At 41.8% G+C, this 12093-nt stretch overlaps 1 protein-coding gene across 1 annotated transcript in view; it reads right to left on the bottom strand.

The window, feature by feature from the left end:
* The window catches only part of GALNT9 (polypeptide N-acetylgalactosaminyltransferase 9), a 126305-nt gene that overhangs the window by 93666 nt on the left and 20546 nt on the right, over positions 1-12093 (bottom strand). The window contains exon 2 of the mRNA XM_088532485.1: positions 8150-8330. Coding sequence (XP_088388611.1) covers positions 8150-8330 — 181 coding nt within the window. The remainder of the gene's footprint in view (positions 1-8149; positions 8331-12093) is intronic.

The raw sequence follows: 12093 nt of genomic DNA, 5'->3' as shown, positions 1-12093 counted from the left end.
CTTATCTAGTGGGAAAAGCCAGAGAGAACTTCAGTTTGATAGCAGAAGTAACCGTGGGATGTTGCTGTGTGTGCAGGGCAGCGTGGAGCCCGGCTCACCAGCAGTGCCCAGCTGCGAGCAGGTCCTGCAGAAAACTTTGGCACTGCCCACCCAAACTCTAACAGGGTCACCAGGCTCTAGGCATAACGAAGCAGAAGACAGCGTGTTCCTGTAGTGCAACCTGGCATTTCCATGGTCCTAGCCTGACTCACGCCCTGCCTCTGTGGATCAAGAAAAGAAATTGAGTAGCCAGAAGAAAATACCTGACTATCTGCTGACCTCAAAAAATGCCTGGCATGTCTTGGTAATTTTTTTTTTTTTACTGTTACTGGAAAATGCAGTCACAGGGTTAATCTACCTACCTCAGTTAGTCTTCTCCTTGGAGCAATTCTATACTGGATAGTCAAATGTCCAAAGGCCTAAAGACCTTACCTAGGATTTTGGAGACAAAGGCTTGAGTCCATGTCCCAGGTAACACACCGTTATTTCTGCAGGGTGCACAGAGTGCATTTGCACACACATGGTACTACATGCACCGTTGGTGTGCAGACACAGGCCTTGCTTTGAGCCATGCAACACCACAGGTGTACAAATGCACCGGGGCTAATTGCAGGAACTCCCCTAAGTGCAGGGGACTCCCAGCCCAAGGAAAACATCTCATCTGTGTAACTTGGGATGCGGACAAAGCTCCAGAGCAGGCGTGCACATGTGGTCCCTTAGTCACCGCTCAAACCAGACGTGGATCTGGAATCTAATTAAAACACTTCAGTTAGTTTAATCCCTTACTCCATTCCCTTCTGATAAACAATCCCAAGTTGTTACCCAGAGGTAAATCTCTCTGCTCCATTTTCTGCCTGTTTTTTCCTTTCTCACTTTCAACTTTGTTTTTGCAACTCGCATTGCCAAAACGTTCTTTCCAGAATTTCAGCAGCATTTTTTTAGACTTATTAAGAGTGGCTGCCAAAAAGAGTAAAAAAAAAGTTTTGTATTAAAAAAGAAGCTTCACTGAAATCCAAATGCGTGCATCTCTGTACCTCTGCAAAACACCAGCAGCTCAAGAAATAGAAATATTTAACTTCAACGAATGTTTCAGTGCCTTTTGACCTAATATTAATCTGAAAGTTTTGGTATTGGCTATTGATAGAAAATTTATTATTTTAAAACTAATTTTTTCATAGAAATTAAATGTTTGATTGGTCTAAGCAGCTTTTTAAAAGTAACTATTTCACAGCAGATTTCAAAATGTCCCTTTTCAGCCTGACACAGCACATTCTAGTTTTTTTTTTCAGCTGGCATTTTCTGCTCAGCAGCATTTCTGGTTCTTGATTCACCATGGCTCCGCTCCAGCTGGGGGGCTCCCTGCAATGGGGCACATCAGCCGGGCTCTGCATCCTCCAGGAGAAGCCTAAGTGCGGCCTTTGACTTGGAGACTCGCACGTCGTTTTCCTAAGCACTAGGAAGAACATTCAGGGTTCCCGGGGGATTTAAAAAGTGGGCCACAAGGCAGAGAAAGCTGCAGAGGCAGAGAAAATTAAATAATACCCGGTCTAGCCTTCCCCAGCGCACCGACCCCAAACCTGATGCTCCTCGAAAGCCACCTGCCCTCCTCCTCCGCGCTCCTGCTGCGACGGCTCAGACACACGGAGGAGCTGTCAGAGCTGCTGACAGATTTTCCCCAAACTACAGTGTCCAAAGAGCTCAACAGCCACCAGAAAGGGTCCAAATTAAAGGTGAGCTTCCTGTGTCCTTAAAAGACTCAAATTCACCAGGCCCTGAAGGACAACTTCTTACAGAAAGGCTTTGCTAGCTGGCCTCATATTAGCTGCTCTTATTAAACCCTTGAATGAACAAATCAGAGGTCTATTTACCAAGTCTGCCCCCTTGATAGCACTATTTGATCAATTCCAGAATCCTTTCTGATAGGTAATTAAAAAGCTTTTCCTTAGGTGTAGTGTGGAGTGAACCATTAATTACACTGCGGCGCCCCAGAGATGCAATTCCTTTGCTATTGTGAAATGTCTGTAGCAAGCAATGAAAATGCTCATCTCTGTAAAGAACCAAATAAATGAAAGTAATTTCCTCAAGACCTAGATTCCTCTGCTTTTTATGGCTAAAGACTTGACTTCCCTCAGCATTAATAAGTTTGTTCTTTAGGGCTGAATTTTCTCAAAACCAATAATCCATGACCATAACACAAAGAAATATCTTCTTCGAGTGACAAAGCCAGCAGCCTGAATCCAAGTATTAGTATTACTGTTACTGTCAAACTGCCACAACGCACTAAGCATCAAATTGCACAAAGAAGATCAGTTAAATTAAAGATCTTCACCAAGTAGCCACAATTTCTCATAAAAGCCAATTTAGCTCTTATGGAAGCTGCGGGATCGTATTAACTTTACTCAAAAGTATGCATAATGCATCATAGCAAGTGGTTTTGACAAGTGCATGCGTGTGTTATGTGTAGACCTGTCCTGCATGCAAAGAATCCTCAGAAGCTACTTATGTTGCAAACTCAAGTGTTAGAAAGTTAGGAAAGGCCAGATTTACAGGCGTTCAACCTGTTTAATTCAGCTCCTTGCGATCCAGCCTGCATGCCAACAAGAGGGGAACTAGTATTATCCTGAGAGATGACACACGTGTTTGAAAGCATCTGCTTAGCTAACACTTCCCAGTTTTCTGAGATGACCTGTTAACATAAACAACTCTTGTAAGTTTTGGGGCCGTGTTTTGGAGATCAGTAGTTGGGCTGGGACCATCGCAGCCCATGCTTTGAGAAAAGAACACAAACAGAGTGGATACAGTGACACTGGACCATTACTTAACACTTTCCCTGGAGTGTCACAACGTAAGTCCTAGCCAGTTGTGTGCTTCCAGAAGAAAAACAATCTGTTCCCATCAGGAGAAGGTTCTCTACATTGCATGGAGGGAATGAGGTGTGTTTGTGAGGCCTAGGAAGCCATAAAGCTCATTCTTCACTCCTGGGAAGAAGAATCAAAAGTTAAACATCCTCACACTCTTCTCCTGAGCTGTCTGCAATGAATTTTCCATGATGGAAACAAAAGCAACTGGTTGCACAGCAAATATTATGCATTGTGCACACTGCAGACAAACTTCAGACAAGGAAGTCCAAAGGGACCTGGACAGACTGGATAACTGGGCAGTGAGAAGTGTTATGAAATTCAACAAGGCCAAGTGCAAGGTTCTGCACCTGGGGAGGAATAACCCCAGACACCAGTACAGGCTGGGGACTGACAGTCTTCTGGAGAGCAGCTCTGCAAGAAGGATCTGGGTGTCGTGGTGGACGACAAGTTGACCATGAGGCAGCAGTGTGCTCTTGTGGCCAAGAAGGCCAATGGAATCCTGGGCTGCGTTAAGAAGAGCGTCTCCAGCAGGTCGAGGGAGGGGATCCTGCCCCTCTACTCAGCCCTGGTGAGGCCGCATCTGCAGTATTGTGTCCAGTTCTGGGCTCCACAGGACAAGAGGGATGTGGAGCTGCTGGAGAGAGTCCAGCGCAGGGCTACAAGGATGATCAGGGGCCTGGAACATCTGCCCTATGAGGAGAGGCTGAGGGAGCTGGGCCTGTTCAGCCTGGAGAAGAGAAGGCTGAGAGGGGACCTGAGCAGTGTCTAGAGGTACCTCAAGGGAGGCAGTGAGGAGGATGGTGCTGGCCTCTTTTCATGGCGGCCACTGACAGAACTAGAGGAAACAGCCACAAACGGAAACACCAAAAGTTCCACAGGAACTTAAGGAAAAAATTTCTTAACAGTGAGGGTGACAGAGCACTGGAACAGGCTGCCCAGAGAGGTTGTGGAGTCTCCTTCTCTGGAGATCTTCCAAACCCGCTTGGACACAGTCCTGTGACACGTGCTCTAGGTGACCCTGCGTGTGCAGGGGGGTTGGACTAGATGACTAGAGGTCCCTTCCAACCTTGAGCATTCTATGATTCTATGAATGCACAAGATGAGGAAGAGGGCAAAAGAGTAGCTGGGAAATGACACTATCCAGCAATTCCCTCAGTCTAGCCCAGCCCTTGAAAGATTTCGGCACACAGGGGAGCAAAGACAGGACTGCAGCAAGGAGACCAGCACTCCTGTCCCTGTCTGTCCTTTCCTGCTGGCCTGCCCTTAACTTGATAAATATTTTTAAGGGTTGGTATGTGTTTGTGTGACAGGGGATCAAGATAATTCCATCACAAGTATTAGTAATTCACTTGTAACAAAAATAATCCTTCTCAAGTCTTTCTGCATTAATGCAGATTTCTTAAGTGCTTCTATAAAATTTATAGTGGAGTTTAGATAGTTAGCTGCAGTCACTACTAACCAAACCCATTAAAACTATTTTAGAATTTTTTAAATGTGTTTTAAATTAATCAACAGGATGCAAGAATGCAGAGCACTTTTCACTGAATACATTAAGTAAAATCTAGATCAGTTCAATACTAAAATCACTAGCTGAACGTTTGTAAATACTCATTCGTCAACCATAATTAATCCTGAGTATTCTGCTACATGTTGGACTCAGAAATATTTAATTCCTGCTACTTGGTCCTTCTATCTCCTCAGAGCACTCAGCTGCACAGTACTCAGTTGCTTCAAGGCAAATATTCACCATGAAGACTTACATAATTTGCTAAGAAAAGATCAGCAGCACAACTTTTAAAATGAGCACATTTAGGTTAGGTGAGATCTAACATGAAATGAAGGCAGTGTTCAAGGTCACACCGAACAAGGCACAAATATCTGGGGAAGCTTTACATTGTTTTGTAAAACAAAATTGCAACTTCTCTACATTGCATGTCTCTTGAACCTGAGAATAGCTTGAAATATCAATTCACGATGTGTTTCTGAACAGTTTTCCCAGGCTCGACTACTTTCCATGCAAAGACAGGGCAAGTATTCAAGCTGTGGGAGGTGCAATATCAGAGAAGAAAAAACTGAGACATATTTATTACACCATGTTCAGATCAAACTATAATTGTGTAATTATTCTATAAGTTGTAATCGCCAGCAAGGTATTTACTGTCATAGCTTTGGTTTGGCACACAAAAACAACATGCATTAAAATTGTTCTCATTTCCTGCACTGACTTAGTGATTCCTATCTTAAAAAAAGGCTTTGGAGTTCCAAGGATTATCTGCAAAGGCAGTCGGTAGGACGGCAGAGCACAAGGCAAGGGCAGGGGAAAAGCATCATGACAGCAGGATTACGCAGGCTTGCAGATCTCACTGCAATGAAAGGACACAGAGTCCTCCAGTTTAGGAGCCTTCATGGTTATGCTGCCTAACTCTATCTCCTTAGTGCAAGATATCTTTTTAATTTATTGCATCGGGATGAAAATACCTCCCAGAAAGCAACTATATTGCTGCACATTCACTGAAGGGATGTTAGTAGATGGGACAAAAGATTATTCCCCTAGAATATGATACTGGACAAAGATATGGGAGGAGTTCAGAGATAAAATGCACCAAAAGCTAATGCTTCTGATCTGATTTCTTCTCAGGTAACTTATAATATACAAGTTCCATGTTAGAGCATACCTGAAATATGGTAAGTCACATATTTGTACAACCAAATCACATTTACTTTCATAAATTGTGTCTATGCAATGGGGAAAGCATAGATTTTCTTGTTTTATCACTTTAATACCTACTGGTGTATGTAAATTTGGAGGTTTGAACATTTAAAATGGAAGCCAGAATGGGTAGAAAGTGTGGTTTAATATATAGAACTTTAGGAATCAAGAGGGATGCTAATTCCAACTTATTATTCTTTTTTTCTTAAGAAAAAGAGAAGAACCTTTTCTACAGTGCTGGGAGGGCTGTGAAGGTAAATCCCTAGTAGGTCAAGAAGGGCTCAGTGACAAAAGCTGTATCAAGAGAGACAGAAAGATGTAGCCACTGAGCAAGTCTGCATATAGAGCTGGACAAAACAAGAATTGGTTATACTATTTTCCAAAGGCTCCCTTAAATCTTTGGTTACCTGGTTCTCACCAAGATCTGATGAGCACCAAAACAGAAAGCCAAGCTCAGCTCTGCCTTACAATACACAACTTGCCACCTGCTAAGCATTCAGGCACGGGGCTACACGGGGAAGCCAAAGAGACCGATTGCTCCGGCGTGTTGGCCTACGGCGCTAGCGGTGACTGAAAACTGCCCATCACCATTAACACGAGCTCCCAGGAGGGCCAGGGTTGGAGTATCTGTGCATTTGAAAGTGTCAGAGACCAAAAAAATGCAGTTCAACAGCATGACAGCAGAAATATCTAATGGAATATGGCAACTAAATGACAGATGAATCTGTTGATACAAGGGGATAAAACTCTTCATATAAAAGCGTCTACCTTCTCTGGACTTCAAATCATTTTTCATAATAAATTCAATCTAAAGGGTTTTTCAGTGACTCGTAAATATCTAGAAACAAGTGTTCCACTTCCAGCACCTGGATCTAACTAGAACCACCTTAGAAGTGTCAAATTATCACAAGGAAGGCAGTTCTCCCAGTAATTCGGACAGTTAATCAAGCAACATGGCCTTACAAGACTCCCAAAATGAGGATGTCAAAAAGCTTATCTGAATCAACCATCAAAAGCTTCCAAGCTGAACCATGGAAGAGCATCACTTGAAATGAAATGCCACTAGATTTCAAGCTCTCACACGTCTGAGACCTCCCGGGCTAGGCTAGAGCTTTGCATCCTTTGCTTTCGGATTTCCTGGTGGACGTCTCTCATTCATTATCCACCCGACTGCAGCAGCTAACAACAAGCTTGGACAAATCTCACCGCCTTTCACTTAAAAACTTTCACGCTGACGTTAAGGAACTTTGGGACAGCCCTGATGTGCAACTCCAGTAGTAGCGTGACAACTCTCAGCTGTATTTTCCCCAGGATGATTCCATGATGGATCTCTACAACACATCGATCCTAATGTGACATTAAAGCAGTAATTTTTGTCACCTATTTGTGATAGTAAGGCTTTCTTTATGGTAGCAAGTGGCTAAGAATACAAACACTGAGTCAATACTTCTGAGATTAGAACAGTATGTAACACAGCTAATGAAATTTGTCATTAAGCTGAAGTTGTGTTTTGCTGGATTTTCTTTTGGCAGCTTGAACTGCCTAAAATCTTAATTCAGTTGTAATCTGCTCACAGAGCACAGCTGTTTTGCTTGGCTAAACTTTTCTCTCTACTTAATAAGATACTTTTTATTTAACTTTCAGTTCTGCCTAGGAGCCCCAGTGAGGTTTTTAAAACAGAAGATTATTATTAGAAATTAATTAAGTATTCTTTTCAATTCTGTCTCCTGAGAGTAACTAGGCATTGCTGCTGATCTCCTCTGCATTAAGACATTACTGATTGTCATTCGGAGGATGACAGAGAGGATGTCTCATCCAGAAGATACATAACGACATAAATACAAAAAATTTGAAAGGCACTTAATACAAAATATAATAAATCAGTAAAAATATTAAACATATAATTGCTATGTCAAACACTGCACCGGCATGTGAAGACCATAGCACTAGAATACAAATATATATGAATTCCAGAGACAAAAAAAAATTAATGCAATTATAGAATCCTAATGAATTACACTTAGTCCATGTTTCAGCACGTTGCAGACCGTGACCATATAATTCTCTTGTGGGAACTCTAAATGCAATTAGAGAAAAGGCAGGTGGTTTGACCTTTTTTTCTTAATCTTAAGCAACCCATGTACACACAGTGTTTGTTGTCACTGCCAAACATTTCATTGTGCATCGCTTCAACACACACAGACTAAAGTTCCCACCTCTAATGGCAGACTCAGTTGGCCTTACTTGGCCTTTTCTAAGTGAACCAAACCCAATCAACACCAATATACTACAGTAATTTTTGATCTAAGATTCTGAATGTGCGTATCGATGCATTTTTCACAGAATTAGCTATGGATATGACACAGCTCTTCATGCTTGAGATTGCAGTTGGTCTTTTTAATTTTCATTACATTTGGGGTATGTGTATGACTAACTGTTGTCACACTCAAACTAGTGAGGAACGTGGAGAGAAGACTGCCAACATGGGTCAAAGAAAAAACAATCACTTGCTCTAATAATAACATAGAATTCAACTTACTTTTTTGGTCGGTAGTCAGGGATGGACCTGTCCAGTGATATCCTGTCACTGAGTTGGGCATTGTAACCATACTCTTCATATTTAGTCTCCGATTCATGGCTATCATCTCTCAGGGTAGCAGCCATCCCCCCTTGGCCCAAGCCTCCCGGACCTTCAACTAATCCCATGGGTTTTGCCAGACCTAAATGGAAGGAAAAAAATTTAAAAAAATCAAATAATGAATGTGAAAGGAGATAGATCCGATCTGTTCTATGATCTCTGAACAAGAACAAGATTTGAATTCCCATAAAACTCAGTTTTCAAGTCCTCATGGCTCGTCAGTAATTAGCCTCAGCTTTTCCAAACAGAGTATATATCAACACATTGTGCATTATCAGTGCATAATTATTAATGAGCAGACTACAAAGAATCAATTAACAGCTTTTGCCATTTACCCCTTTTTCCCAGTAAAACTCCCAGGAAACAGGAGTCTTGTTTGCAAACACTCCAAAATGCCTAATCATCTGGAAACTAAGAGTTTTCGTTTCATCTCACTATATCTGCAATTGAAATGTAAAAAATCAGAACACAGTTTAGATTAAGAGATCTTAGGGAACTGCTAGTGGTCTGTTCTGTGGGGTAGTCATCTTTACTGCTGAGTGTGTTGAAATTAAAGATACCATCACCAAACCCTATGCCTACGAGATTCCTTTCATGAAAATGAACGGAAGTTCACAAAATCAGGAGAGATGGAAAAGGAACACAGGGAGAACAGGAAAACCTTTCCCCATAAGAACAGGGGATGAGACCCTTAGACATTATAGCCTAATATAGCTCTACTAATTTTAAATAAGGCATGTTGAATTTTTACCATCTGAAGATTAGTCAGTTTAACTCCATATTCACTTCAAGTCTGGAATAAGCTCTAAGCAGGGGCAGTTGCTCTATGGCTCTGAAACCACCTGCAACTCCTGAATGGTTCCCGTTTGTGGGAACTACAGATAAATCTAACCTCAACACATGATGGGTCTTTATGGACTCAACTTGCCCTGTTCCTACCACAGCACCGGTACCATTCTCATTTTCCAGATTTGCAATTATTCCAGATTTCTTCTGTCCTTCAGAATACTGACAATATCTTATGCAGCTCTAAGATACTCAGCTGTATAAAGCTTAGAGGATCAAGAAGTTTGGACACATGGGTACTAAAATGATTAGCCTCGCATTGCTTGATGCTGAGGTACTAGCTAGGCAACAGTGTATTTGATATATACATATATATATATATATTCCACTAATCTATTACTGCCAGATTTAAAAAACAAGGTTGAAACTAAAACAGAACAGAAAATAAAACCCACCCATGCCATTTCCAAGTACATTTTCTATGACAACAGGCATCTTACCTAGCACTGAATTCTGCTAAACAAGCTCCTCAGGTATCCAGGGCTTCATGTTAAAGCTTCCTATCCAAAAAGCTGACTATCAGCAAGCCATTAAAAGCTAAAAAGTTGTTTACAGTTGTTTGGAGGATAGCATACAGAAATGAGTGAATATCACCCACTTCACTTACAACACAGAACAAAACAAGTAGAGTTCAACACTTTTCAAATCAAGTTTTTCAAGAGGAAACTGTCAATATTTCAACTAAACAATTAGAGAAAAAGAAAGAAAAACTGTTGGCATTTTCTAGCAACAGACATGCAAGGCCCTACATTGTTGTGACTGGCTTCAGGTGCAGCAAGGTGCAGGTGCAGCAAGGAGGAGTTTACTCCTCCATGCAGGGAATTGTCTGACCTCTCACTGCTAAACTCTGTCACCATTTACTATAGCTGCATGACTGTCTCTGCTTAATTACAGAAGGGCAGAGTGGAGAAACAGCACTTGGTTGGTGGTCTGAAACAGTCAAGTTAGCATTTTCTACTTTCGGTGCTTAGGAGAAAAGCCTATGCTAAGGTTAGCTGAGACACTACAAATGCCTGAGGACCTTAAAAAAGAAAAAAAAAAAAGACCTTAAAAGAGAGTCTAATTAGACACTGAAGAAGTTATAGAATCCAGCAAACTAGGGATGCCATGAAGCCTTTGTCCTTGAAAGACCGCAGCATGGAAATGTATTTGCTGATCATTTAGAATCGTCTGGGCTGGGCTCTGATGTTACATCAAAGTAAATCGAAGATGACTTCATTAAAGTTAACTGACCTGCTTTGATGAAAGGGCCTCCGAGATGTGGTGTGCTCATTTTACTTTATGCAACAATTTAATTCCAGTGGCTGAAAAGTTTATTCTTCCTATTATTGCAGTCTACAGAACAAAATCCCTTGCATCTTCAAGGCACAAGCAGCGAAGGATTGAACCTTCCAATACATGTGGAACATCAAGCAGCGTGGTGGCTGTTTTTCAAACAAGAGAATGAGCCATTCTTTGAGAAACTGTGCATAATGACAATTATGTCACACACTTTGCTCCTAAATCTCATATTCTAGCGCTTCATTTTGCTAATCTAATCTTGTTCTAGGAAACAGTCATAATCTATTTGACTTGCTCTTTGAACATACTGTTGGGTTTTCTTCTCCCATTCGTGAGCAGATTGTAGTCTAGTCAGACTGGCAATCATTACTACAATGCAGTGACACTGCCAGTAGCAACCATATAAATGCTATCACATTGCTGCATTCTGCAAAATAACACTTAAGTAGGTCTAGAAATCCTTAATTCCAAAACCCAGTTATCTGGATTGTTCAGCTTTCTGAGGGAGTGGAAATTAAAAAAAAAAAAAGAAAAGAAAAAAAAAAAGAAAAAAAAAAAAAGAGGGGCTGTCAACTGAGCAGGAGCTTCTCAAGAAAGGACCTGAAGGGACACAGTGAGGAAGCAAGCAATGAGAGACAGCAAACCAAAATCTGGCTGTGGTAGAGACTGCCAGCAGATGAAACATCCTCCAAGTGAGATACTGAGCTCTTGTCCAAGGGGTGCCATGCCAGCTGGGCCCAGCACAGGACCCTAGCAAGGCCTTCAAGCAGACAGAACATGGCAAGAGCACCAGGGAGGACTTGAGGAGCACTCCAAGGGGCTCCTGAAGAACGTGCAGGGTGTTGCCAAAGGCAGGAAGCCAGTAAAGCACAAGATGTCCACGCTATAGAGCTTTTCTGCCCGGAGAAAGACCAAGTGGCCTTCAGGGACCTGCTCCTGGGAGAACACCTTCCCTCTGGTCTCACCTATGGAGCGATACATTTCTGGAAATACTGCTACTTGGCAGAGACACAATTGCTATTGATTTTATATACTAGGTGTTCAGGTCCTACAATGACAGGCAGCAGTATAAAACCAAAAAAAGACAGATGGAGAAGTGCCTCTGATTCAATTTCCAACATATATCCGAGTTTTAACCCAAGCATATCAGATGGGAGAGTTTCTCCATTTTTTTTCTCTTTTTCTTTTATTTCTTTCTTTTCTTACTACAGACTTCCAGATCCTCTTCTTAGATTTGGCTTGCCTCTCTCCAGCTCTAACTAGCACCCCTTTTTCTGTGGTTTTGGGAAGAAATTGTAGGCAGCATACAGCACCCATGCTGCTAGGGCAGCTCCAGCTTGTGTCAGTGAAAGACTGGCAGCAAAATTCTACTGCCAGATGACTTGGCCCTAAACTGGTGATGGGCAGAGAGGGGAGACAGGGAACAACAGTGGCAATACTCAATGAGCTGTTATTTTTGAACATGTCTTTTCCTTAAATTTTTAAACTAAAAAGAACAGCCTATACGTTGGGATCAGTAATACCCAACTCAACATTGTAGATGACAATGAGGTCACAAATAATTACTGTCTGTCATTCACTTCAAATTTATTGCTCTCACTGCAGAGATGTCTGTATAGGAGAGGATTTGCTGGGAGAACAGGGAGCAGAACAAACCAGTCTCAGTTTCTTAACCAGATTAATTACTCTGCAGGATGCATAATTTTCTAGGAATAAAA

Source organism: Tinamus guttatus, unplaced genomic scaffold (assembly GCF_059628265.1).
Source record: "Tinamus guttatus ecotype Peru unplaced genomic scaffold, ASM5962826v1 Tinamus_guttatus_pri_ptg000459l, whole genome shotgun sequence".
NCBI classification, from domain to species: domain Eukaryota; kingdom Metazoa; phylum Chordata; class Aves; order Tinamiformes; family Tinamidae; genus Tinamus; species Tinamus guttatus.
This window is presented reverse-complemented; position numbering and strand designations above follow the sequence as displayed.